This window comes from Aspergillus aculeatinus, assembly GCF_003184765.1.
Source record: "Aspergillus aculeatinus CBS 121060 unplaced genomic scaffold BO66scaffold_13, whole genome shotgun sequence".
NCBI lineage: Eukaryota > Fungi > Ascomycota > Eurotiomycetes > Eurotiales > Aspergillaceae > Aspergillus > Aspergillus aculeatinus.
Genome location: NW_020291482.1, coordinates 180,973 through 206,934, shown reverse-complemented (window position 1 = coordinate 206,934; position 25,962 = coordinate 180,973). Strand labels below are relative to the sequence as shown.

General features: G+C 53.1%; 8 protein-coding genes across 8 annotated transcripts; 5 read left to right on the top strand and 3 right to left on the bottom strand.

Annotated features, from left to right (window-relative positions):
* Nucleotides 1–1,100: 1,100 nt before the first annotated feature.
* Nucleotides 1,101–5,156, top strand: ctpA (Cu(2+)-transporting P-type ATPase CCC2). The gene has a single exon (XM_025646951.1). It carries the CDS (start codon nt 1,280–1,282, stop codon nt 4,850–4,852), a length of 3,573 nt encoding a protein of 1,190 aa, XP_025505934.1. The 5' UTR covers nt 1,101–1,279; the 3' UTR covers nt 4,853–5,156.
* Nucleotides 5,157–5,236: 80 nt separating this feature from the next.
* Nucleotides 5,237–7,130, bottom strand: BO66DRAFT_370020 (uncharacterized protein). The gene is made up of 4 exons (XM_025645401.1): nt 7,029–7,130; nt 6,863–6,908; nt 6,758–6,806; nt 5,237–6,686 (listed from the first exon to the last, which is right to left on the bottom strand). Exons 1-4 carry the CDS (start codon nt 7,036–7,038, stop codon nt 5,427–5,429), a joined length of 1,365 nt encoding a protein of 454 aa, XP_025505933.1. The 5' UTR covers nt 7,039–7,130; the 3' UTR covers nt 5,237–5,426.
* Nucleotides 7,131–7,328: 198 nt separating this feature from the next.
* BO66DRAFT_419040 (phosphoribosylaminoimidazole carboxylase ADE2) lies at nt 7,329–9,536 on the top strand. Its single transcript, XM_025649784.1, has 4 exons — nt 7,329–7,857; nt 7,926–8,023; nt 8,104–9,064; nt 9,210–9,536. The coding sequence occupies exons 1-4, from the start codon at nt 7,392–7,394 to the stop codon at nt 9,404–9,406; spliced, it is 1,722 nt and encodes a 573-aa protein (XP_025505932.1). The 5' UTR covers nt 7,329–7,391; the 3' UTR covers nt 9,407–9,536.
* A 513-nt stretch (nt 9,537–10,049) lies between these two features.
* BO66DRAFT_447300 (uncharacterized protein) lies at nt 10,050–13,515 on the bottom strand (the record flags this gene model as incomplete). The annotated part of the gene is made up of 8 exons (XM_025651699.1): nt 13,167–13,515; nt 13,041–13,106; nt 12,654–12,981; nt 12,401–12,594; nt 12,072–12,351; nt 11,862–12,001; nt 11,679–11,809; nt 10,050–11,628 (listed from the first exon to the last, which is right to left on the bottom strand). The coding sequence occupies exons 1-8, from the start codon at nt 13,218–13,220 to the stop codon at nt 10,050–10,052; spliced, it is 2,772 nt and encodes a 923-aa protein (XP_025505931.1). The 5' UTR covers nt 13,221–13,515.
* A 4,395-nt stretch (nt 13,516–17,910) lies between these two features.
* Nucleotides 17,911–20,595, top strand: BO66DRAFT_318269 (putative C6 transcription factor; the record flags this gene model as incomplete). Its single annotated transcript, XM_025643594.1, has 4 exons — nt 17,911–18,054; nt 18,152–18,650; nt 18,703–19,465; nt 19,515–20,595. The coding sequence occupies 4 exons, from the start codon at nt 17,911–17,913 to the stop codon at nt 20,593–20,595; spliced, it is 2,487 nt and encodes an 828-aa protein (XP_025505930.1).
* Nucleotides 20,596–20,911: 316 nt separating this feature from the next.
* BO66DRAFT_409826 (uncharacterized protein) lies at nt 20,912–23,553 on the top strand (the record flags this gene model as incomplete). The annotated part of the gene is made up of 4 exons (XM_025649202.1): nt 20,912–20,925; nt 22,198–22,625; nt 22,757–23,397; nt 23,485–23,553. 4 exons carry the CDS (start codon nt 20,912–20,914, stop codon nt 23,551–23,553), a joined length of 1,152 nt encoding a protein of 383 aa, XP_025505929.1.
* Nucleotides 23,554–23,641: 88 nt separating this feature from the next.
* BO66DRAFT_37957 (uncharacterized protein) lies at nt 23,642–24,044 on the top strand. The gene has a single exon (XM_025645859.1). It carries the CDS (start codon nt 23,730–23,732, stop codon nt 23,967–23,969), a length of 240 nt encoding a protein of 79 aa, XP_025505928.1. The 5' UTR covers nt 23,642–23,729; the 3' UTR covers nt 23,970–24,044.
* Nucleotides 24,045–24,474: 430 nt separating this feature from the next.
* BO66DRAFT_345522 (MBL fold metallo-hydrolase) lies at nt 24,475–25,938 on the bottom strand (the record flags this gene model as incomplete). Its single annotated transcript, XM_025644551.1, has 2 exons — nt 25,228–25,938; nt 24,475–24,856 (listed from the first exon to the last, which is right to left on the bottom strand). The coding sequence occupies exons 1-2, from the start codon at nt 25,767–25,769 to the stop codon at nt 24,475–24,477; spliced, it is 924 nt and encodes a 307-aa protein (XP_025505927.1). The 5' UTR covers nt 25,770–25,938.
* Between the last annotated feature and the right edge of the window lie 24 nt (nt 25,939–25,962).

Genomic DNA, 25,962 nt, shown 5'->3' with positions numbered 1-25,962 from the left:
CTTTTCTTGACAGCTAAGCATGACAGGTTGTCTAGATCTAACGGTCTTGATACTTGAAAACGTTCGCAAGAGCACAATATCATTCAAGGTGACCCGGGTGTCTCAGCCAAGTCTGCACACAGCATTGTTCCTCTTTCAACGAGGTGGGGTTCGCATGTCTTACACCTAGCTACCTGGTCTGCGGAGTCCGACGGCTGCCAAACGATCTCTCGTTACGCAATGATGATACCCAGTTCGAGATACAACAAGTCTTGGTGGTGTTGAGCTCCTCCAGGTGCTCGGATTGCCTGAATGACTGGTTGTCAAGTCTGCTTCTGAATGCAAAGAGGCCTGATTCCAGAAACGGAATTCTCCTTGCTGACTGGCATGCAGGGCTGATCCTGACCATTCTTCGTGTTCCGGGATGAGACTTGTCTGGCCAGCCTGCAGCCTGAAGCCTCGGTTGTTCAAATCATATCGAAATCCAGACTTCGAAGGGAAGTTGAATCAACCGGAATACAGATGATGGTTCATGGATTGATAATAGTTTTGTATGTACGTAGCAGAGCCGACTGCCGACGACGATACAGTACACGAATGGGTGTAGAGCATGGGGACTTTTCACACGTAAGCGGGGCCGGGCATTCCTTGAAAGTGGAGAGAAATCGGAGGTAATTTTCCTCGATCAACTCACCAAGTGGGTTTCTCCATTGGATTCTCTTATTGTTATTGTCCAGAACAATCAAGAAAAGGAAAGAAGGACAAAAAAGAAATAAGAAAAAGAAAAAAGAAAAAAGAAAACATGGGCCACTTTTTCCACCCTTTGTTCAATCCCTAACCGGCGTTGATTGCCTACCCTGGCATTCCTTTGCGAGACGATTGTTATGCTATTATTCTGTTAGTTTACTATTGAGTGATGGATTCGGGCTGACTGCACTCTGCAGCGCCCGGTCTTCTTCAACTGGAAATCCCAAATCTGGCTCTTCCGGCCCCATCCGGTCTTTGCACAGGCGAGGTCCATTATTGGTACTACTTTTTTAGTCTCAATATAAATCCATCTTATTATTACATGATCAATAGCCAAGTCTCCCGCGATCCTTGCATGACAACCTGCGGTTCCCTCCGTTACTGCTAGTCTAGCTACTCATTCATATATTACCTACCCTCCCGAACACCCGCTCCGTCAGCAATCAATCCATCCCCCTCCCGTCCAACCCACGTTCTTATGCGATAACACTGCCCGCCAGCCGACAATCTTTCTTCGCCTGGTTGTCACCACCAACCACCAAATCCGTGCGACATGGCGGTCTCATCAACCGCCTTGCTCCGCGCCGGAGACCATGGCTCTCTCAACGATCGATCGCCCGCTCATATGGCTACCACTACGGTTAGTGTGGAGGGTATGACGTGTGGCGCCTGCACCTCCGCTGTCGAAGGGGCCTTCAAGGGAGTGGAAGGCGCCGGCGAGGTGACCGTGAGCTTGATGATGGGCCGCGCCGTTGTGCACCACGATCCGAGCTTGCTCCCACCGGAGAAGGTCGCCGAAATTATTGATGATAGCGGTTTTGACGCCAAGGTCATCTCCACGGACAGCTCATCCCTACCGACCGAAAGCACGGCGAAATCCTCCATATCAACCACGACACTGGCAGTGGAAGGCATGACCTGTGGCGCTTGCACCTCCGCGGTCGAAGGAGGATTGAACGAGGCATCGGGTGTTCGTTCAGTCAGCGTGTCTCTACTCTCGGAGCGCGCCGTTGTCGAACACGATGCCTCGGTCATCACTCCGGATCAAATTGCAGAGCTGATTGAAGATCGTGGCTTTGGTGCCAAGGTGCTGGAAACCTCCACGGCTCAGGATAGCTCTCAATCTTTGCAGGACTTGACGGGATCAAAATCCTCTCTGATGGTCACCACGGTATCTATAGACGGCATGACATGCGGTGCATGCACCGCGAGCATACAAAATGCGTTTAATGGAGTGGATGGATTGGTACAGTTCAACATCAGTTTACTTGCGGAACGAGCGATTCTTGTTCACGACCCGTCTGTTCTACCAGTTCAGAGGATTCTCAACACTATCGACGATGCGGGTTTCGATACAGCCCTAGTATCTTCCGAAGCGCAAAACCTCTCGTCGAAGGGTGTCGGCCAAGTTACCCTCAGTCTTCACGGTGTGCGCGATGCTGCATCGGCAACGTGCTTGGAGGATGACCTCCTCCAAAAGCCTGGCGTGTCCTCGGCCTCCGTGGACATGAGTTCCTCCCGAATTAAAGTATCCTTCGATTCCTCCATGCTCGGTATTCGATCGATCGTCGAAGCTATCGAGGCAGCTGGATACAATGCCTTGGTGTTGCAGTCAGATGACACGAATGCGCAACTCGATTCGCTCTCGAAAACCAAGGAGGTTCAGGAGTGGAAACGCGCGTTCCTCTTCTCCGCCTCATTCGCCGTCCCGGTCTTTCTCATCAACATGATTCTACCCATGTACCTTCCCGCACTTGATTTCGGTCGTGTCCCGCTCTTTTGCGGTCTCTACTTGGGTGACGTCGCTTGCCTTTTACTTACTATCCCTGTTCAGTTCGGCATTGGAAAGCGCTTTTATGTGGCCAGCTATAAATCTCTGAAACATCGGTCACCGACCATGGATGTTCTGGTCATGCTGGGTACATCCGCGGCATTTTTCTACAGCATTTTCACCATGATCGTCGCGATGTTTTCGGGTGGTCACTCGAGGCCTAGCACGGTCTTTGACACAAGCACGATGCTTATCACATTTATCACGCTGGGAAGATGGTTGGAGAACAGAGCTAAAGGCCAAACTTCGGCTGCACTTTCGCGACTCATGTCCTTGGCGCCTTCAATGACTACTATCTACGATGACCCTATTGCGGCAGAGAAAATGGCTGAGCAGTGGGATACCAAGACCTCACCATCGGAGGACAGAGAGTCGGATCCCGCAGCACATGAGACCTCGGGCCCTGGGCAAAAACTGATCCCTACTGAGCTCATCGAAGTTGGGGACATCGTGATGCTCCACCCCGGAGATAAAGTCTCGGCAGATGGTATCGTCATTCGCGGCGAAAGCTACGTCGATGAAAGTATGATCACGGGTGAAGCCCTTCCTATCCACAAATCCAAGGGCAGTGTTGTTATTGCCGGAACAGTCAACGGGACAAGCTCGATGGACTTCAAGGTCACACGCGCAGGTAAAGACACTCAGCTTAGTCAGATCGTCAAACTGGTCCAGGATGCCCAAACGAGTCGAGCTCCCATTCAACGTATGGCCGATGTGGTAGCCGGGTATTTCGTGCCAGCTATCATCAGTCTTGGCCTGGTCACCTTCTTCGGCTGGATGTTTATGAGCCATATTCTGCCCCATCCACCCAAGGTTTTCTTGGCAGAAAGCAATGGGGGCAAAGTCATGGTCTGTCTGAAGCTCTGCATTTCCGTGATTGTTTTCGCCTGTCCTTGTGCCCTGGGCTTGAGCACGCCCACTGCCGTCATGGTTGGAACAGGTGTAGGTGCGCAGCAGGGTATTCTCGTAAAGGGTGGTGCTGTTCTCGAAGCCGCTACAAAGATCACCCATGTGGTTTTCGATAAAACGGGGACCTTGACAACCGGGAAGATGAGCGTTGCAGAAACCAGAATTGAGCCCCAGTGGACTGCGAACGACTGGCGGCGTCGATTATGGTGGCTTATTGTTGGTCTTGCGGAGATGAGCAGCGAACACCCTATTGGAAGAGCCATCTTTGCCGCCGCTCAGACTGAGTCAGGTAATCCCGGAGACGGCGGTCTTCCAGGAAGCTTAGGTGACGTCGAAGCCATTGTCGGAAAAGGCATCTCTGCACTGGTCGAACCAACCTCTAGTGCCGAGCGCATCCGATACCGCGTTCTGGTGGGTAATGCTACTTTTCTGCGATCCAGAGACGTCGCAGTCCCAGAATCTGCCGAGCCCCAATCCTCAGATGATATGGAAAGTATCAATGCCAAAGCTCCTGCTGGTATCACCCAGATTCACGTCGCCATTGATAGCCAGTATGCCGGTACCATCTCGCTTCGGGATACTGTGAAAAGCAGCGCTCCGGCAGCAGTTGCGGCTTTGCATCGCATGGGCATCATGACATCCCTTATAACGGGTGACACCCATGCAACTGCCATTTCGATCGCTGCAGCTGTCGGCATTTCGACCGATGCAGTTCACGCTTCCGTGTCCCCTTCGGACAAGCAAGCTATTGTCGCTTCGCTGCAAGAGGCCGGCGATCGAGTTGCCATGGTTGGTGATGGCATCAACGATTCTCCCGCCCTGGCTACTGCGTCTGTCGGTATTGCGCTTGCCTCTGGAACGGATGTTGCCATGGAAGCAGCCGACGTCGTTCTCATGCGGCCCGATGACCTGCTGTCTGTGCCAGCAAGCTTGTATCTATCCCGGTCGGTGTTCAACCGAATCAAGCTGAACCTGATGTGGGCATGTCTCTACAACGTCATTGGACTGCCTTTTGCCATGGGCATCTTCCTCCCCTTCGGGTTCATGCTGCCCCCCATGGCCGCCGGTGCCGCCATGGCTGCCTCCAGTGTCTCAGTTGTCGTTAGCAGTCTTCTCCTCAAACTCTGGCGCCGTCCCAAATGGATGGACGCTGACAAGCTTCTCAAGGAGATTTCAGAAGCGAACACCGACTTCAAGTCCTCGCAGAAGAGCTGGTGGGCCGCGACTCTCTCGGTCACCGGCTCCTCCTCCGGTGGCCGATCATCATCCCACTGGATTCGCAACACTGGCGCCGAGGTTTGGTCGTTTGTCACGGGCAAGAGAGCCCGAGGCTCCGACTTGGACGAGGGCCGCTACGTCCCTCTCCAAACGGTGGAACCAGCCTGAGTCCTCCTGTGTTAGACGCACAATTCTTCTGGTATATAATGATTGTCTTGCCACTGGCTGTCTATGAGCATTGGCATTTTGGCCATATATTGCATATCTCTCTGCATGTCACGACCCTCTAATGATCTGATTTGCGTTTCTTTGTTTTGTTTTTCCTTGGTTTCTTGGACAGCGAATGGTGCTATCTTGGTGTTGTATGATTTATGTTTCTTTTGATTTCTCCCTATTTCAGGTAGAACGCCTTCTTTCCGACGGCCTATAAATCTTATACCGCAACAATTGGATGATCATTCTTCAACATGAGAATTGAAGTTCCTTGATTACTGTACTCCCCTGTATTCTCCCTGTCGTGGCACTTATCGGAAGGACGCAAGGACCTCCAGGCTCCACATTCAAGCCTGTAAGCCAAGTACATGCCTCGCAGCGAAACTACCGAATCACATTCGAGAGCCTTCGCTCACCATCGATGCAGGTTCATAAACATGCATGCAATGCTAAATCATAGTTTGTATTTTGACACAGATAGACGCCAACACAGATAGACGCCAATCCAGAGTCCCCCTCAACCTTGCTTCTACTGCTGCTGCTGGTCCTTTTCGCTTGTCGCAGACACTTCTTCCGCCTTTGCATCCTCCAGCGCAATATCTCCATCGCCATCTGTACCAGGCTTAGCATTACCTTCCTGAGCCTGGCCCCCTCCCTGACTCGACTGTTGTTCCTGCTGCTGCGGGCCACCCTGCAGTCCCGCAGCCGACTCCTGGCTCTCCTTCTGAGTTTGGTCCTGCTGCTGCTGTTGCTGCTGGCCACTCTCCGCCGCGCCATCGAGATTCATCTCCACTCCCTTCCCATCCTGTAATCCCAGATCCTCGACCCCAACGACAGGCGGACCCCGCGCATGCGGAACGTCCTCCACAACCGGCTCGGTGGGCACCGACTCCATCCCGCCCATCACATCGTTCTCAGGATCGATCTCTCCCGTCGTCGTGGCGGTCGTAGACTCTCCTCCTCCACCACCACCAAGACCACCCCCTGAGCCGATTGTAGTAGTCTCCGCCGCCGCCGCAAACCCAGTCTCACTCTGCCCGATCACGCCTACAACGCCACCACCCGCGGCTTCTTGGTCGCCTTCCCCGTCGGGAGACGACGCAGCGTTGTGCAACCACGGGATCGGGGTGAGTAGCGCCCCGCCGAGCGACTCGTCGCTGCCCAGGGCGTTGTCGACGGAGAACATGAAGCTCGGTTCGGCCGCCGCCGCCGCCGTCGCCGCCGTCGCGCTGCCGTTAAGGGTGCCGTTGGGCTGTTGGTGGTGAGACAGCACTGGTTGTTGGGTGCCGGTGGTGGTCTGGAAGGGGAAGATATCCGCGGGACTGGTGACGGAGACGACGCGGTCGACGGCGCGGAGGTACGCCGGGAGGGTGCGGTAGTGCGCCGTGGGACGGAGGATGAGCTCCGCGAGGCGCTGGATAGTGTGGGGCGGTTTTGAGGGGAAGAGCGTGCGGATGTTGGTGGAGATGGCTGTCAGGAGATGGTCGAGGGGGGCCGGGAGGGTGGGTGCGTTGGTGGAGGTTGATGATGATGATGGGCCTGGCTGGGAGTCCGGGATGCGTTCGCTACTGGATAGAGGCGTCATGGTTGGGGAGGGGGCTGTTGGTCGCGGTGTGGTTTGAAGGTTGGGGGGTTTGCTCGTGTCGGCGCTGGTGCTGCCGGTGCTGCCGGTGCTGTTGTTTGTTGTAGGGGTGGGATCTTGTGCTAGGATGGTGGCGGCGGAGGGGAGAGTGGGTGGTTGCGCTGGTGCTGCGGGCACTCGGGGCATGGGGAACACATTGTAGACGTTCTTGTTGGACCGGATGCTAGTCAGTGACTCGGTGATCTAGACGCGCGTGTGGTATCTTGGGGGTTGCGCACATGTTGGAGTCGCTCAAGGAGCGGTTCGACAATGTTGGGCCATTTCGAGCTGGCAGGGACAATATCAGCGTTGTATGGACGAGCCAAGCAGGTAGGCTAGCATACGGGTCTATGGTACCGCCATTGGCGGCTGTCTCGAGGCTCTCTTCGTCTGACATGCGCGCTGAGTGAGCAAGAGGTGATCCAAGTTGTGTAGTGTAAGGAAGCGGACTTGAGCTAGAATAGCTTGCGAAGGGATGACTGAAGACTGGGCTGCAGCGCGGAGACTTACCAAGCGACATAATCACGACAATAATCTTTGCCTCTGTTTGAAAAGGCAGGAGAATGGTAAGCAAGAGATAAGAGGCCGCAGGAAAGCAACGTGATGCAATTGTTTAATTGATGGATTGAGTGATTGATTGATTAATCGACGGCTCGTGACGCGCGCGCGCGGGGAGGAAGAGCGGCTCCCCGGCAACCACCCACTGTGATTGGCCCCGACAGCCGCTTATCGGGACCCCACGTGACTGAGGGGCTCAATTTCTCCTTCCCCAGATCCTCTCCGTTTTCGGCCTTCGCTCGTCGCTTCCCCGTCAACTTTTTTTATATTTGCTCCGTCGTGCATTCTGTCGGTCTAACAAAGTCCACCAGCAACATGTGGAACTCCCCGAAGGTCGGAATTCTTGGTGGAGGCCAATTGGGCCGTATGATGGTCGAGGCCGCCAACCGACTCAATATTCAATGCAATGTCCTCGATGCGGAGAACTCCCCGGCCAAGCAGATCAGCTCCCACGACGACCACGTTACCGGTTCCTTCAAGGAGCGCGAAGCCGTCCGCGAATTGGCTAAGTCCTGCGACGTGGTCACCGCCGAGATCGAACATGTCGATACCTACGCTCTCGAGGAGATCGCTTCCCAGGTCAAGATTGAGCCCAGCTGGCAGGCGATTCGCACGATTCAGAACAAGTTCGACCAGAAGGAGCACCTCAGACAATACGGCATCCCCATGGCTGACCATCGCGAGCTTACTGAGAACACACCAGAGGAACTGGCTAAGGTGGGCGAGCAGTTGGGTTATCCTATGATGCTCAAGTCGAAGACTATGGCTTATGATGGACGCGGTGAGTCATACTTTCTCTGCCAACGCCTTTTGGTGCAGGATCACTGACGAGGTTTATGGCATAACCAGGAAACTTCCATGTGCGCACGAAAGAGGACATCCCCGAAGCTCTGGAAGCTCTCAAGGGCCGGCCCTTGTATGCCGAGAAATGGGCCTATTTCAAGATGGTTCGTCCTCGGGCCCCTTTCCCCTCAACCCGCCACACATACCACGAAGTATACGACACTAACGACCAGCAATTGTATAGGAACTTGCCGTCATGGTTGTCAAGACCAAGGACACCGTCCTCTCCTACCCCACCGTTGAAACCGTCCAAGAGGACTCGGTTTGCAAGCTCGTGTACGCCCCCGCCCGCAACGTCTCCGATGCGATCAACCAGAAGGCCCAAGAACTGGCCCGCAAGGCCGTCGCCGCGTTCGACGGCAAGGGTGCCTTCGGTGTCGAGATGTTCCTCTTGGAGGATGACAGCCTTCTCCTGTGCGAGATTGCCAGCCGGATTCACAACTCGGGTCACTACACCATCGAAGGATGCGCCATGTCGCAATTCGAAGCCCACCTGCGCGCGATCCTCGACCTCCCCATTCCTCCCAAGAGCCTCGAGCTCCGCCAGCCCTCCATCATGCTCAACATCATCGGCGGCGCCGCCCCGGATACCCACCTCACCGCCGCCGAGCACGCCCTCTCCATCCCCAACGCCAGCATCCATCTCTACAGCAAGGGCGCCGCCAAACCCGGCCGCAAGATGGGCCACATCACTGTGACCGCTGCCACCATGCACGAGGCCGAGACCCACATCCAGCCGCTCATCGAGGTCGTCGACCAGATCCGCGCCCAGCGCAGCGACGTCAAGACCAAGCCGCAGTCCTCCTCCGGGCCCTCCAAGCCCGCCCCCTCGGTCGCCGTGATCATGGGCTCCGACAGTGACCTCAAGACCCTGGTCCCCGGCCTCAAGCTCCTGCGCGACTATTTCGGCATCGAGCCCGCCGTCGACATCACCTCCGCCCACCGCACCCCTACCTTCATGGCCGAGTACTCCGCCGGCGCCGCGGCCCGCGGAATCAAGGTCATCATCGCCGCCGCCGGTGGCGCCGCCCACCTCCCCGGCATGGCTGCCGCGCACACCGCCCTCCCCGTCATCGGCGTACCCGTGAAGGGTAGCTCGCTGGATGGTGTCGACAGTCTGTATAGCATTGTGCAAATGCCTCGAGGTAACTCTACACCCAATGAACCCTTTGCCTATGTACACGCATAATCGGCAACAGCATATCTTTTCCCCAAACTCCCCGCATACCTCCTCCCCTCACCATCACTTTCACTTAAAGCATCACCCCGGCTAACGCGACCATACAATAGGCGTCCCCGTCGCCACCGTCGGCATCAACAACAGCATCAACGCGGCTCTGCTGGCCGCCCGCATCCTCGGTGCCTTTGACCCGGCCATCCAGAAGAAGGTCGAGGCCTACGCCGAGAGTGCTCGCGCCGAGAACATGGAGCTGAAGGGTACGAAACTGCAGGAGCTGGGCTGGGAAAAGTACTTTGAGCAGATGTAAAATTGTTGTTGCTTTCTACTTTTGTCCTTGGCTTAAAATTCTCTTTTCTTTAATGGTTATGATCGGATACGGTATGGGTAAATAGAAGATAGAAAGAGGATTGGGGATAGGAGAGATAAAGTTGTTGAATGCCATTCTGGGCTTATGATTTCAATCACTGCAGTTTCCCCAAAGAAGTTAAAGTGAAGAGGCGGATGCAGGAGTGGGTGTACTGTAATTTTGCATCATTGGATGTATGACTATTCTTGGTAGGATATTTTGGGCGGAACCTTCTACACTTGAAAGGCAAGTAGAATAGAATAACATCACAGATAGTTACAATGGATTAATCATTAACTACTGAGATATCCCACAACATAAATCACAAACCAGAGCAGGGAATCAACCGACATAAACAATCATTAATACACGTGGTATGGAAGTGGAGAGAAAAGAGTGACACATTAGAACCAGAGAAATCCCAGTACGCAGTACTGACAAACAGGTATCGGTATCAATAAACAGGAAACAGAGAACAAGACATAAGAAAAGAGCTGATTAGCGTGGTAAACCGAGCTTCATTTACTTTGGTTTTTTTTGAGGGAATCCCAGCAGCCGTCAATTGTTTTGCGAATTGTCTTGGGTCCAGTCCTTCAGGCGTAGCTTAAGCGGTCTGGGGGTTGAATGCGGTCTGAGCACCAGGGACAGTGGGACGGCCATTGGCACTCAAGTTAGTGTGGCCATTGCCGAACGCTTGGTTGACTTCGTCGGAGAAGCCGCGGGAGGCGGCCACATGGTCATAGGGCTTGGAGTGGCCATTGGAATAGCCGTTGGTGCCGGCAGTGTAGCCGTTAGTGTGACCGTTAGTGTGGCCATTGGCGTGCCCGTTGGTGTGACCGTTAGTGTAGCCGTTGGTGCCCAGGGCGTGAGAGCCATTGACCGCCCGGCCATCAAGAGCTGCCACGCCTCCGGTGGTCGGCTTTCCGTCAGCGAGAGCCGCAGAGCCATTGGTGCCTGCCCCAGTGGTTGGGCCCTGCTCAAGAGGGGAGCGGCGCTTGCGGGAGATGCTTGCCGGCTTGGGAATATCGGTAGACTCGGACGCACTGCCAATGCTGAAGACCGGGGACTCCCAGCGTTCACCCTTCATGGCCAACTCCTTGTACTCCGTAGCCTTGCTGGAGATACCACCAGGAAGCTTGATGTCGGGGAAGATGGAATCGTGAAGAGTAGTAGCGGTCTGGACCTTGGTACCACGCTGGGCCGCAGCCTGGGCCTGGGCCTGAGCCTTGCGAGCCTTCTCTTCGCCACGGGCACGGAAAGCATCCAGGTAGCGGGAGTAGATATTGGGGGCGTTGGCAGGGTCCTCGCGGCTGGCCTCCTTAGCCTCGTTGACCCGAGATTGGATTTCGTACGCAAGGGCATCACCCTTGGCGAACGCATCCCGAATCTGCTGTTCAATGACCTTCTGTAGGGTCGGACGAACGACACGGAAGAGCAGAGGCTTGAAGATGGTGAAAAGTGCCTTATGCTTCGACTTCTTCAGCTTCACGTTGAAAGAGTCAATCTTGACGGACACTTTGTCCAGCTTGATGTAGTGCTGACTATCCTCCTTTTGGGCAGTAGAGGCCGCGATCTTGAACCCGAAACCTTCACCACCCAAGAAGATGTCCATGATACCGGTGTCAGTGATTGCTGGGAATCCCTGCTTTCGGTTGATATAGTAGCTGACATCCCTAAGATCGGCTTGGATCCCCGAGACAGAGATCATGATCTTGTTGTCTCTCTTGCTGCTAATCTTCTTGCGTCCCCAGCGGAAGTAGTTGTCGCTGCCGAATTCAACCACGTTTGGCATCAAGTTGTCGCTCTCAATAACGAGGTTTTCCACAACCACATCAGCTGAGGGGTCAGACACTTCGATCCGTGGGACCGGGACGTAACGGACGTTCTCAAAGGCAGCAGGGAGGATGACATCCCGAATGTCCTTGAGAAGATGCTTCTTGAAGGCCACATTGCCGCTCGAGTCCCGACCAAGGTCTTCGAAGAGTTTCTCCAAGGAGCTTCTGAATGCCAGGTTCTGGGGATCTTGGTTGAATTGATCACCAATGAACTTGATCTCATCCAAGATACGATCTGTGTGGTCCTTGTAGCGGTCACGCAGTAGGTATCGTCCGTGCTCATTCAACTGGTTCCACTGACGGGTGCAGTCATCCTCCATAATGTAACCCTGCTCGGTCAGAGTTTTTCTAGATCAATCGTTAGCGAAGCTCCTTTGTTGGCCAAAATCTATATATACCTAATGAATGTGTCCATGTTGCGGAACCATCCCTTCAGTTCGGGGTCTCTGTCCGCATCTCGGTAAATGTTGTCGAGGGAGTCGAAGAGGTTGTCAAGAGAAGTGCTGTTGGCGAAGCGCTCAAGCAGAGTCTATATGTCATGTCAGTGATTGTACGCAGACATCCGGCCTGGGATGACCTACCCTCAGGTTTGTTTCCATTTTCTGGATCTTATCACCGCTTCGGAAGCCCTGGACTGACCCAGCACCCTGCTGAGAAAGGTTACGGGTGTGACTACCATACTTCTCGGCCATTGAAAGCAAAGTCCGAATAGCCTGCTGGTCTATAAACAATCTCAGGGTTAGCTTTAGGTCAAAAGGTGCTCTGCTCGCGTGGATTTCTCAATGACTTACAGTCAGAATGGCCTTGGATTTCAATGACCATCTTCTTCAATCGCCAGATGGCCTGGTCGCGGCGCTCTTGAGGCATCTTCTCTGACAGATAGTTCTTGGTTCTTTCACGGTACTCACGAGCCCGGTCCTTCTGTTCCTCGGGAACATTGTCTGAGACCAGTTCCTGAGCTCTCTGTGCTCCGGCGGTCACACCAGCACGAGGATCGACATCTGAGACCCTCTGGGGCTGCTGTCCACCGGTCGCGGCCTGAGCGGCTGTATCTGTCACGTCTTGCTTGCCCTAATGACGTGTGAGTTGTTATAGCATTCAACATCAGAGAAAAACTTACCTCTTCCTTATTTTTCTTGAAGCGGGACTTGAACTGTTCCTTTTGCTGCGAGAAGTCCGGTTGCTCATGCCACACATTCTCCTCGGCGGGCTCGTCGATCTGAGCAAGTTGGTCCTGTGATGGCCTCAGCCGGTCGGAAGCCTTTTGGGACATATCGCCAGCCATATCGCGGGCCAGGATCATAGCATCATTGACTGCAAATGGTTGTTAGTCAAGGTGTTGTTTTGCACAATCTTTTGGACGATTCACGTACGAAGCTTTCTGAATTCTCCATTAGTGATCAGGAGTCTTCCTAAGGTCTTCAGTCCCTCGATGGACTCCTGAGCATCCTGCTGAGCCGCGTCCTTGGTCACAGGCACACCAGGCTTCTCTGTATCTTCTGCGGAGATGTTCTGGGCCTCCCAGAGGAATTCTTGAAGCAGCTGGCCGTCGTTCTTGCTCAGCATGAGCTTCTTGGCGTTGTTGATAACATCACGGAGATCTTGGACAAGGCCTTGTCCCTCAGTGGAGAGTTCTTTCGACGGGGAAGAGAGAGCCTTGTGCTGGAGCGCGGTGTTCAAGGCAACGTCGCATTGCTTGTTCTATAATGAAAGAGCTTATGAGTTCGCGTCCTCATCCAGGGGGAGGAGCGGATGCTCACCGATGGGAGCTTGCCATTCTTGAACGCTTGATAGATACCAAAGAGCTGCAGCTTTTGGTTGATGTCCTAGTATCACATGCTGGTCAGCATTGAAGTTCCTCCACCAATGGAAGCGAATTCGCTTACCTGCTCCTTCTGCTTCGTGTTCATGGGGTGGTTAACCGCTGCCTTGGAAGACATGATAAATAACTTTCTGCGCTAGCTAGCGAGACGATACAAGGTGAGTGGAATGGAAGCCCGAAGGGACCAATGATCGCCTATGAATTGGCGTCTTGCCAAGGAGCTCAAGTGAAGTGGCTGTTAAGAAACAAAGATCGATCGCAAAGGCGATAGAGTTGAAATCCCGGGGATGATAAGCGATTCCCGTGGAGCCGATGGCGAAGGAGTCAATAGCAGTGGCCAAGGGAGGAAAGGGTCGCGTCGCTGGGGTATCGTCGGAATGAAGGACGCAACCTGTGAATTGGGATTGAGATCGGAATGTGTATAGCTGCACGGGTATGAGATAGGGTGATTGGATATTGGGGGGTATTGGGGGGTATTGGGGGTATTGGGTATCAGGTATTAATAGTAATATTATTCCAGGTATGAACAGGAAAGGCGAAAATAATATCTAGTGAAAAAAGCGTAGAAGAACACAGCGAAAGCGAAGAATAAATACCTTCGCCGGATGCAGATCACCGCCCACGGAAGGTGTGCAAAATCGTGGCTGCATTTGGGAGAGAAGGGGAAAAGGGAGAGAAGGATGGTTTGACGTCACGGTGTCGTTAGTGACAGGTGCTGGACCGGTTCCTGAGCGCCATTGAGGTGAAGAAGGTGTGGTGGTGGTGGTGGTGGTGCGACAAAGGACCAAACCACAGCATCATTCATCATCATTATCATCATCATCGCCTTCGCCGCCAGTCGTCGTCAACCTCAAGTGGATGAGGTCATCAGCCAGTGCTGGCTGGCCAGTTGGAGGAAGGAAACAAACTCTACAGCAGGGACGGGGGAGAGAAGCGGCAGACGGGAAGCTTCTACCTATCCACGACCGCGATCGACGCCAGCACCTCGTTGATACGTGGGGTGAGAAGCCATCGTGATGTCGAGCGGGACAAACCATCATGGAGCTTTCAGCAAGCAAGCAAGCTGTGCTATTCGAGTTCAGTTGGTTGAAGACCCCGGGAAGCTTGGCATCACATGCTCGCCGGGAGTACTTACTGAGTAAGTAGTTATGCTTTGACAAGGTTACTCGTCGACTTGACTCGACACATCCATTGATTTAACTTAAAAAAACCTGAGATTTCTTGTCTCTTTTGCAATCTACTCGAAGCTACTTCTCCGGGTTTACCTCCCAGGTCAGTGGAGATACCACCAAGAGAGACATAGCAGAGGCATTGAGTCAAATGAAGGTTATGGATCCCAATGACTGTGTAAGACCTAAGTCGAGAGTGGGGAGCGCCATAAGGCTGAGAGCTGTATGTATCTAGACTAGACTTGCAAATCGTGAAGGAGTCGATGTACTCCGTAGTCCGTACTGTATGTACTGCAGCAGTGGACTCGTACAGGTGTGGTTTGAGTCGTCGGACAAGGTAGAATTCCAGTTTATCAGATTTGGGGGGGTTCCACTGGAGCTCGGCGGTCCGCATCACCCTGACGTCACCCCCTCCGGGGACCAACTACAGTTAACTAAGCTGTTGGCAGTATAGCAGAGCTACTCCCTACTGGGTACACTATTGAGTACAACAATATCATAATACTCTTGTTTTCTATCCAGCACTAGGCACCAGCATATCATTTATCCCTCTTAATCCTCTTACCACAGTCAAGCGCTCCAGCACAATCACGGTCGCAGAAGACATTATGTTCTAAAACCCCTAAGGCTGTCTACTAGGTACCATGTACGTACGGGGTACGGTGCTTAATTATATAAGTTATCCAACATGATCTCACTGCATTGATCAGCTTCACGCGGGAGGGAATTACCGGTAAGGGGGGTTCCTGCCTAGACTGCAGCCGAAGATCATGCTTTGTTGTATGGAGAGGCTAGCTCGCTCCTCGAAGCGAGGAATATCGGCTATTATATTAATTTAAATTTGGCCCGGATTGACTAGATGTGCGGTGGCCGAACGGTGAGTGCGACACTTCGCTATGAAATATCAAGAATGACGAGGTAAAATGCGCACTTTACCTGCAATTAAGTGCTTCCAGTATTTCTTTCCCCTGTCAGCCATTTACTAATTGGTGCCAGTAGAGAAAGAGCAGTGTACTCGGAAAAGTGGAAAAGTGGGAAGATGGGTCGGATAGTTCCTCAGTAAGACTCAAGAGGCCGGGAGAGAAGTAGATACCTTGCCTAGTAAGGTACGTACCGGGTAGTTCCAGCCCAAAGGATCCTAGCAGTGATCCTAGTCAATTGTTAGACTAGCCTGAAGGCCCGCGCCCGCGCCGGCGAACAGAGGTTCCTACCTATTTGGGGTCTAGGTACTAGAGTAGAAGTAGCCTGAGGCCAGACAATAATGGCAGACAGAAAACCTACTCATCACTGGGTGTTAGTTATAGCAAGGACCCCCCATCTGGTTACTCATACCTTACTAAGGTACTCAGTACTAACTTAAGTGATGTCGCGATAACTGTGTTAAAAGATTAGTTGAGAAATGATTGGCAGACATCTCATCTCTAGGTGAAATTGGCTCCTGCTCACGCCCCTCTTGGTCCAGTCGCGAGCCCCACCGTCTCCCCCCACGCATCCAAACGTTTTCACCCTTTTCCTACGGCCGGAGCATCCACACTACCATACATACCATACCGTACAAGGGTGGACTGACTAGAAAACCGTTCGGCTACTTGGGTGATGCCATTTCAGCTGATTCAAAAACAGCCACCGTAGGTTGCATAACGGCATCACGGAGCCAACGGTCCGAATCATGGATCATGCTGCCATGCATGGCCTTGAATCGAGAAAAGCTTCGGTTTTCCTTACCAGTTAGGAGCCCTGGTTCTTGTTAGGTCGGAACTAGTGATCTTCGCGATGCGACACGCCTCGGCACTTTGACCACTTGAGGGAAGGACAATCCTCACTGATCCCTGCTCCTGATCTCTTTATCCGAAACACGAGGGCCAACCGAATCTGAACGCAAGCCAAAGATGAAAAATTTTCTGGATGAGATCTCAAAAGGAGTACTCTAGTACAGAATGATCGGGCTTGGAAGAGAAAAGGGTGACTGCGGAGAATTCGATTGGTGCGCTGAATTTAGCCTCCCCTCGATGGCTTCACCTCGATGGCGAGCTCTACCAAGGGAAGACCTCCGATTACGGTTGGAAAGGGCTATGGTGGACATGGTGGAAATGTGGACCCATCGGACAAGCTAAGAACGGATCGTTGTGGTCTTTGACCATTCTAGTAGTGTCCCAGGATCCAGTGATGTTGCAGACTGTGGAAACCGACTGACTACTGCTCATTCGATTTCACCTTCTTTCTTCCGTGCAAACGCCGAGCGAGGAAGACAAGATACAGTCCCGTGAGTGAAAGGGGTTTCCTCAATGTCCTCACACCTGTGTCACGTACAGTACTCTGCATTGCACCATATGGGATATGTGACAGAGCAAGAGAGGCGTTTCCTTGGAATGCTGGACAAACCGGCCTGCTGCATGACCTGCAAGGCTGGACTGAACTGGACAGGACAAACGACGGCTTGGGCATCGGACTATTTCGCAACCGAGCTCGAGCAGATAAGCTGAGGCCCAGTGGGTGAATGACTTGGCTCAGGGACTGATCGATAACACGAAACCCTCTGCGATGGGCTTGTTCTAGGGTAGAATGCCGATAGAATCGTGGGTGTAGGTTCGGATGTCGCGTAAAGACTCCTAATTTGCAATCGCTGAGCCTCGAATTTGCCCCAGACTCTCTCGATCTATTGGAGCCGAAACAGCCCAGTCCAAGATCTTGCGGATAGGGCTTGAATTTTGTCTGGTGACTGCCGGTACCTACTGTTGATATATGCACTAACCTAGAGACTAGTTGGGCTGTAGCACATAATTAGAGTAAGTACAGTAATGCGGTAGTTGTCGATAATCCATTGTCATTCGTCACTGCAGATGTACACACATCCTTGCATTGAATGCTTGAGCGTCAGGCCCCAATAATCATCATCTGCATAAGCGGCGAGTATGGTTCACCGTATTGCACCCTCCCTCACTCTCACCCTCACCCTTTGGGAGCCTCCGAACTCTGAAGGGTAAATTACGACAATTTGGGGGGGCTCTGGCTTAGCGTGCCGTAGATCCAAGCGGGAGGTGGACCGACCGAGGCCTTTCATTGACTTCAGTTCCGCCTCTATTCCACTTTCCCATCTTTCCCCCCCCCCATCATCCCCTCTTCAACAACTCCTCTTCCTGCTACCTACTCCTCTGTATTCGCCCCATCCCACCTGTTCACCCAGAAAACTAGTCTGCATATTCTCCCTCATTTCCTTATGATCGCCAATATGGATTCCATCATCGACTTGTCGTGATAGTGGCTTACATAACATTCCACATTCAGCACAAGTTCCCCCTTGCTTTCCTTCCTCTTCTCATACACTCTGCCCCCTCCAGGTACATCGCCGCCGCCTACCTACCCTTTGCCGTTGGGCCCACGTCGGAACGAACCCTGAACATGTCGAACGTGCTGTCTCGTCAGGTGTCCTATCAAGATCTCAGAAACATCTGTGCCTGATGTCCTGGCCTTATTTCCTTCCCCCTCTTTCATCATCATTACCTTGAAAAATAATCCCCCGGGCCACATGCAACGTTCATGGCATATACCATTGACGATACGATACACCTTGGTTAGCATTGTGATCTCTGGATCAACCCATTCTTAGGGGCATCTTCCACCACCACCACCACCACCAACATGGCGGCGCAATCATCCTCGAATTCTCGCCCTCACTTTACCAACCCATGGAAGGAAGCACCATCCACGGCTGTGGAGCCTTCCAATCAAACTCCCGATGGCCGCATCGCGCATACATTGACCGCTTGCACCCGGTGCAGACAAGTGCGTGTTTTCCCCCGCTCAAGCGCCACCCCTACTCTGCGCGATTATCTTGCCTTCGAGAGCAATAGTATAAATTTCCCGCTAATTCCTTTAATAGCGGAAATCCAGGTGCGACCCAGGGATACCGAGATGCGCGCCATGCGAGCGCAGCAATGCGAAGTGCGTATATTACGATTCGGCCCGTAAATGCACCATATCGAGGACCTACATTGTATCGCTTCGCGAAAAGGCTCGCAGGCTTGAGAATGAACTTGCTGAGCTTGAAAAAGAGTTCAAGCATGCTGCAGATGCCGAACTCATGGTGCGGGGAGCCGGTCGCATCAGGTTCAAGGAGAATGACGAGTCGAGATACCTGGGGCCATCTAGTGGCATCGCCATGACGCGATTGGTCATGGAGATGGCCAAGCAAAATACAGACTCGAAGAGCATCAAGGATGTCGTTCCCGAATTGACCGCACAGGAGATCAAGCATGCTTTCGCAGCCGAGAGCTCCAAGCCGACCTCTAAAGTTTATCCCATGATTAGCTCAGCACCTCAAACCAAACTACCCCCCAAGCACAGAACCTACCGTTTGATTGATGTCTTTTCTGTGAAGGGTATGGCCCGACTGCGTGACTCCTTTTGGACTTTGGTTGACCTGCTCTTTAGCACAAGCTATGCTACCCACGCTACACGAACCAACATTCCGTAAAGACGTTGAAGAGGTTTTTAATGGGTCTGACGACCCTTGTCAGAATTTCCAATTACGAATAGTGATAGCGATTAGCATGCAAAAAATGAGCCCGGTTTATGCTGGGTTAGCGGACAGTTATTATCTTGCTGCGCTGCCATACCTCGAGGCATCGCTCAGACGGAGGGATCTCCGTTCTTTGCAATGTCTGGCGCTAATAGCACAGTACTCTATGTTGACACCCACGAGGACCGCCGCTTACTGGGTTGTTGGAATGGCCGTGAAGCTATGTCAAGACCTTGGACTTACCGATGAAGCGACTATCACGAGGTCGTCGGATGGCAAGCTCCTGGATCCCTTGGAGATAGACATGCGAAGGAGGCTGTTTTGGATCGTCATATCAATGGAGTATGGTCTCTCGCATAGTCTAGGACGACCCAACTGTTACTCCGTCTGCCACGATCATATCAACGTCAAATTCTTCGAACCGGTAGAAGATCACAACATCACGCGCGAAGGAATAAGACCAGGGGCCAGAATCATCTTACCCAAGTGTATAGCAATACACTTTTTCAAGATGCGACTTCTTCAGGCGGAGATCCGACGCATTCTATATCTCAACAAGCGCGACACACCGAACAACGACCAAGATCCATGGTTCACGCAGATGATCAGGAAGATCGATGACTGGGTAGCAACCTGCCCCAAGAACGATGGAGGCAGCGGTCTCAGTGAGAAATGGTCAGCTCAATTCATCATCCTGTCCCTTCATGCGGCTGACATTTTCTAGGTTCCATGGTCGTCGGAACACAATGATTGTGTTCCTCTATCGCCCATCACCTCAAGTACCCGAGCCTTCGGTTGACGCTGCGCGCAAATGCTATGAAGCGTCCGTTTTCAATGTCGCCATGCACAAGGAGCAGGTCGCTACCGGCTCTGTTGATTTGACATGGATCTTTACCCAGTCGCTTTTTATGGCCTTAAACACCATACTCTGGTCCCTTTCCTACCCGGATATCCGGAGAGAACACCCGATCGACGAAGTGAAAGGCCACCTCAACGTAGCATTGGAAGTCATCGTACATGCAGCGAAGCGGTGGCCAGGAGTCGAATCCGCATTGGTCTTATACAAGAGCTTGGTGGCAGCTTGCCTTCGAGCCTACGCTACTCAAGAATCTTTCGTGGTACACTCACCATCCAACCATGCGACCCCATCCTCACAAGAAGTTGCGACACCACCGTCTGTTGCAAGTCCGGCAAGCACCTCCACATCCCTCCTTTCACACAATCTTCGAGCCGGCAACTCGTCCATTCCCGACACGAGTACTTCTCCTGGTACATATTCTCGGGGCCCTTCGGCAGACCCATCCTTCCCTTATCCCCACGTGCCATCCACTGGATCGTCCTCGATCATGCCGATTGTGGAGCCAATGAAAGCAACCCACATATCGTCTTGGGATAGCCAGTTTACTCCCTCCCTTGTCTCATCCTCCTCACAGGCCTCCTTCAGCCCGCTTTCATACAGAACTGCCTCATATGCAGATATGACATTCGACCCATCGACTCCCTACAACCATATGCCATCTATTGTCCCTGGCCTGCCCGGATGGGATCCCAGCTTCAGCATGGCGTCCACAAGTGCAGGTCATCTGGCATATGTCGATGCCACTGTGGATCCGATGAACTGGACTGACACGATCGGCGATCAATACTCCCAATATTTCAACGGGGCGTACCCTGTCCCCTCCTGGCGAGAACGAACGCTCAGCCACCAGGAGCAATTAGAACTCATGGAGACGCTAGAGGATAATATCCCAGATGTCTCTGCTCAACGACTGGTTCAGGCGTCAGCCACATTTTACCAGTCGTAATGTACTGGGTTCGTTTTGTTCCCAGGAATGGCTATATTTTCCCTTCGCATACCCACAGGCCTGGATAATTGTGGGGTGTGGAAATTCATTGTTTAATGTGGTTGCTATTTTTGCGTGGCATTTCTTCTTGTCTTTGTCTGTCATTCAATATACCCATGGGAAGCCAATGGGCTTCGTCTCTGGTGTTTGGAGCAACGCTTTTGCAAGCACTACTTCAGGAAACAAAAGATTCTTCATGTTGAAATTTGGCATTGTTCTAGGCTGGTTGCACTGTGGAGATGCACGGTGGCGGTTCTTCTGTGTCTAGCGAACTAAAATGCGGAGGCACTTGTTTGTAATAAATGACCCTCACTCATCAAAGAACGGTTTCCTGAAGGAAATTCGCCACTGCAAGATAGGAGTTGGAATTGATCTAACAGTGTAGTATGAGATGTGTCTTGAGCCGATAAAGGAGGTTCATGGAAAAGGGCGACGGAAGCAACTCAGTAGTAGGTAATATCGGCTGATCATTGAAGAGAAGCAGTCCTCATCTCCAAGTTTTGTAGATGGGTTAAAGCAACTCGAGTTCTCCTGCATTAAGTACAGTACTGTTATACTGTTACTCCGAGAGGAGAGGAGGGGGTGAATTCTCGGCCCGTTACACTTGGTTTGTAACAGATGGTACTGTATCGGTATCGGCTGAGTATTAGTACCAGTACCAGTACAGGCGCAGTACGGGTTCTGGGCGTCTGGACGTTACTAGTGCCGCGGAAATACGCCTGAAAGGGAAGAATTGCTGCAGTTCCAGTTCCAGTTGCAGCCCTGATCAGTAACTTCAGGTTAGTACGGTAACTTGGTAACTTACGGAGTCGCAGCAGTCGAGAAAATGAGGGCGCAGATCACGTGCCCGCCGTCATTCAACATCTCGCCGTCCGTTTCTCCTCCAGTTGCGGATCAAAGGGCTTCTTCCCTTCCCCCATCGCCTTTCTTCATTTCACCCACATCCCCCCCCCGACTGTTTTTACCACCGCATATCAACACACCACCAACCGCCTCTTCCATCATACGCTTGATCACTGCTTTCATCCGTGGAGTTCGCTTCTCGCCCACCATCACCACGGTTCTCCTCGATTCATTGGAATGCGTGACTACTAGACGGTCGTGGAACGTCTTGCTCGGCCCGCTTGAGCGCACCTCGACCGGCGTAATCTGCCAACCTCCCCCCTCTCCCCCTCCTCTGTCCTCCACCCTGGACGGTCGACCTTAGATCCACCGAAATCAGACTCTGAGTTCCGATTATCATCGTCGATATACACCTACATCAGCCGATTTCGAGCCGCGGGCTGCTCGGGCTTTGGCCGACCTCCTTCTCTCACCCTTCTCTTCCCGCACTCCCATGTCGGATCGCGCCTCCTCGGCATCATTTCGAGTAGGACCTCCTTCACCAGCATCTCCCGCTCCCGAGTCTCTCAAGGAGACTCCGCAACTTCCAACGATCTCCTCCGATCAGATTCCTCAGACCCCGACATCACCTCCGTTGATGTCGGTAAGCGCTCATAACTATGCCACCCACTTCGTACCCTCGCAAACCTCACCTAGTCAGGCGACCTCACAACCCACCAGTCTTTCATCCCCTCCGTCCTCTGCTCCGATGTCTACCCAGCCATCACAACAGCCGGTGGTAGGCGGGTCGGCAAACTCGTTCCCTACCCCCGCCAGCAGCGTGAGCGGACATGTACCCGGCACGACCTCGTTTGACGAACCCGATGCTCCAGCTAAGTCAATGGGGTCAGGACCCTCAGAAGGAGGCGTAGTCCCTGCTGGTGGCGCGCTTGCGACCGCCCAAATGGCTGAACACAGACGGACAGATCACGACCGGCAGCCAGGAGGAGATTCGGAGGGCGCAGTCCGTGATCATGCTGCCACGGGATTACCCGTTCACGGTGATGCGATGGACATTGACAGAGAGGTGCCAGGCTCGTCTGATGGTAGTATGAGCCTTGAGTCGTTGCAACACGATTTTTCCTCGGCATTTCATCTCTGCAAAAGCTGTAAGAGTCTCCCCAGTCCAGTCCCTAATCAGGCTGTTGCCGCTGCAGTTCATAATGCCATTTGTCCCTGCAATCGTTCATTCTCGAGAATTGAAATTGGTTAACACAAGTGGCTTTCATGAATTCCACAGCCTACACTGCGACTGGTCCGGATCCGTCCCTGGATTTGATTTCCTTGTACGGGCTAGGGCCCGTTGCAAAATCCGTCGCCCGAATGGATCCGGTGACAGGAGAGAAGATCAATCGGCTGCGGAAGTCCTACGAAGGCAAGCTCAAGGGGCTGGGACTTGCGGGCCGGAATAAGCCTGTGAAGCATGAGCCTGGCGCACCCGGTGGACTGATACAGATGACGATGTGGCCCGAAGAGGAATGGCAGAACCAGAAGGTGTTTGGCAAGGAGATCAAGGTAGCTGATATGGACTCTGCGTTGCACGCGCTCCAATTAAAGGCTATGAAAATGGAGCCCGGTGCGGTCCCCAACAGCGAACAATGGGAAGATGTTTTGGGTCACGAAAAACCGTCTAAGCATGCTGGCGGCGGCGGTGATATTGGCAAGAAGGCCGTTGCACCTCCGAATGGAGCTCGAATGCAAGCGAATGGGACTCCTGGGCCGGGCGTCTCAGACGCGGAACGGAGTCGACCCAGTCGGGGGCGCAAACGGCACTACGACGACAATAGCTTTGTCGGATACGGCGAAGGCTACGCAGATGACGATGATGACGGTGCATTTTACTCGGCTAGTGATGGCATAGGAAAGAAGAAACGGAAGAAGGTAGGGCATTCGGATGATGATGGTGCTTTGGGCTTCTGACATACTGATTGCTTTTCTCTTTACTGCATAAAGGACCACGTTTCGAAGATATCTACCCCTCTGCCTGACCGCGGTGGAAGTTACGGGGTAGGTATGTTTGGGATCGGGGCCAGATAAAACGGGCAGCAGCAGCGAGCGACACAGCAGCAAGCTTGTCGAGATGGCAACAAAAGCACCATTGGCTTGTTCGCAATTTTTTTTTCTTTTGTTCCCTCTCTGCTTCACATGCATCGTTTCGAAAATTCTCTTTTAAAGGCGAGGGACCGGTTAGGGCTTCCTGAACGGGGCCCGTCATGTCGGATTCGATGTGTCTGACCGTCCCTCGAGACTCTATCATTTCTCCGTACATTTTTGCATCACGGTGCTGGATATACCCGGCTTTAACAATGGGACGGCGTTGGAGGAGCCATTTGAATTTACCAGTTGCGGAAATGGTTGCTTATTTGACCTTTGCTTTCTATTCTTCGCTGTTTCTATGCTATGTCTCTTTTCGCCTTCGAATGGCCAGTGGCTCCCCCCATCCAAAGCTGTAATGGCACAGATGCGCTCGCAGTCTTTGTTGCACTAATGGTTTGTTGGCCATCTCGATTCCACTTTCATGTGTCTTTTTTGGATCTGTTATTCTGATATCTTTCACCGGGGCTTTTGAAGCTGTGACCCGAAGACAGCCGTTGACAGCAACTCAAGGCCGGATTGTACTTTCATCTTGCGTTACGGGCCGGGGGTGTGCTCTCGCCACGGATGATGTGTTGACTGACCGTGCAGGTCGTCTTTTTTTCTCTTTACTGCTTGGCAGTCTGCTTAGGCATTTATTTACCCACGAATGCCGTGATACATTACTTACTACTATTAGATGGATAGGAATGAATAGGGATGGAATGGAATATACTGGTGCACAGTGGTGATTTTGGCTGAGTAGATGAATGTTTAGTAGAAGAACTGCAGCATGACTTGTAGATGTTCATTTCAACCCGATGCATGCCATACACACCTTCGTCCCCCTCCCCCTCCAACTACCACCCATAAGAACCGATTCATTCATTTGAACCAATACCCACACAACCCCTCCACCGTCCTCCCGCCCAAATCCTGACACCGATTCTCCTCCCACACCGTCCCGCCCTCCCCGAACTGATTCGCCAGGTGGCCCAGAAAGAACTCCAGGTTCTCGCGGCACTGCGGGAACTCGTCCCGGAAGAAGTCGTACAGCTCCTGCACGCCTGGCTGGGTGGCCGCGTACGTCACCTTCTCGGCGAACACGTCCAGGTACCGCCGGGTGTGGGCCAGGTCCGCGGCGCAGTCCAGCGACCAGCCTTCCTCCAGATGGCCGGGGATGAGCTTGGTGGGGTCCAGCAGGGCGAGCAGGTCGAGGGTCTTGCGCCAGCTTTCGAGGAGGGCGGGGGTTTCGAGTTCTTCGACCCTTTTTTTGTTTTGGAGATGGGTTAGTTTTGGGTGGTTTAGGGTCAGTGTGCGGGGGGGTTTTGGGGAAAAGGAAGGCAAACAGGAAGTTGAGATATAGTGGTGGTTCTCTATATCTCAAGCGGTTGGGGGGGGGGGAAGGGGGCACGGATGTGAGATCGGCAGATACAGTAGCAAGTTCCGAGGTACGGTACACATAGCACATCGGATTGTACAGTCCAGCCAGCCCCGTACTGTTCTCTCACGCACCCCCGGAGGAACCTAGGTCCTCGGCAGTGCAAACAAGAAAAAAGGCATCATCATCATCATCAACATCACCACCACGCTATGCGGATAAAAACAAAGGCAGAGAATAAAAATAGAAAAACCTACCAAACATGCGTACTCCGCCCGTAAACCGTATCCCCACAGACGACCGTCCGCTCCCTGGGCAGCCAGAACACCGTATGATCGACCGCGTCGCCCTGCAGCGGGCCCAGCAGGACAATCGGACTCGCGGGCGCGGCCTCCAACAGGAAGAAGCTGAAGGGGAAGGGCTCGGGCTTCCGGGGTGCGGCCGGCACGTTCTCCGCGCCCATCACGGAGGGCCAGTAGGCCACCTTCTCGGCGTACTCGCGCTCGATCCCGGCGAGGACGTACGGGGCAGCGTAGAACTTGGCGGCCGGGTAGGCGTCGAGGATGGGGTTGGCGGAGAAGAAGTGGTCCGGGTGGTGGTGGGTGACGAAGATGGCTTTGAGGTCGGCACCACCCGCGGCGGAAGTGGTTTTGGTGATCCAGGCGAGGACGGCGTGGGCGTCGGGGAGCAGGAATGGGGGGTCGATGAGGACGGCGGCTCCGGTGGTTGGGTCGGTGATCAGGGTGGTGATGCTTGAGAGGCCTTTGGTGGAGGCGATGTGGTGGTGAGTTTCGAGCATTTTGTTTTTTGGTTGTTATGTAGAGAGGGTGTGGAGTAGATGGTATGGTAGGTTAGTAAAAAGGTGAAGAAGGAAGCTGTAGTAAAGGAAGTCTGTACTTCAAGCAGGTTCACGCATTGTCTCTCTTTAAGTGTTACCCCCTTGTCTTCAGCGTATATCCGGATTCCCGGGACCGGCTGATGAATTCAAGGAA

What these genes read in the sequence shown, in the direction of transcription:
- ctpA (XM_025646951.1), top strand. Translation starts at nt 1,280, where the DNA reads ATGGCGGTCTCATCAACCGCCTTGCTCCGCGCCGGAGACCATGGCTCT.
- BO66DRAFT_370020 (XM_025645401.1), bottom strand. An exon ending in AATGGCGGTACCATAGACCC is followed by an intron (nt 6,807 to 6,862) that starts GTATGCTAGCCT and finishes TGTCCCTGCCAG; the next exon opens with CTCGAAATGGCCCAACATTG. An exon ending in TCCTTGAGCGACTCCAACAT is followed by an intron (nt 6,687 to 6,757) that starts GTGCGCAACCCC and finishes CGGTCCAACAAG; the next exon opens with AACGTCTACAATGTGTTCCC.
- BO66DRAFT_37957 (XM_025645859.1), top strand. Translation starts at nt 23,730, where the DNA reads ATGTCGGATTCGATGTGTCTGACCGTCCCTCGAGACTCTATCATTTCT.
- BO66DRAFT_419040 (XM_025649784.1), top strand. Translation starts at nt 7,392, where the DNA reads ATGTGGAACTCCCCGAAGGTCGGAATTCTTGGTGGAGGCCAATTGGGC. An exon ending in TATGGCTTATGATGGACGCG is followed by an intron (nt 7,858 to 7,925) that starts GTGAGTCATACT and finishes TGGCATAACCAG; the next exon opens with GAAACTTCCATGTGCGCACG. An exon ending in AATGGGCCTATTTCAAGATG is followed by an intron (nt 8,024 to 8,103) that starts GTTCGTCCTCGG and finishes GCAATTGTATAG; the next exon opens with GAACTTGCCGTCATGGTTGT.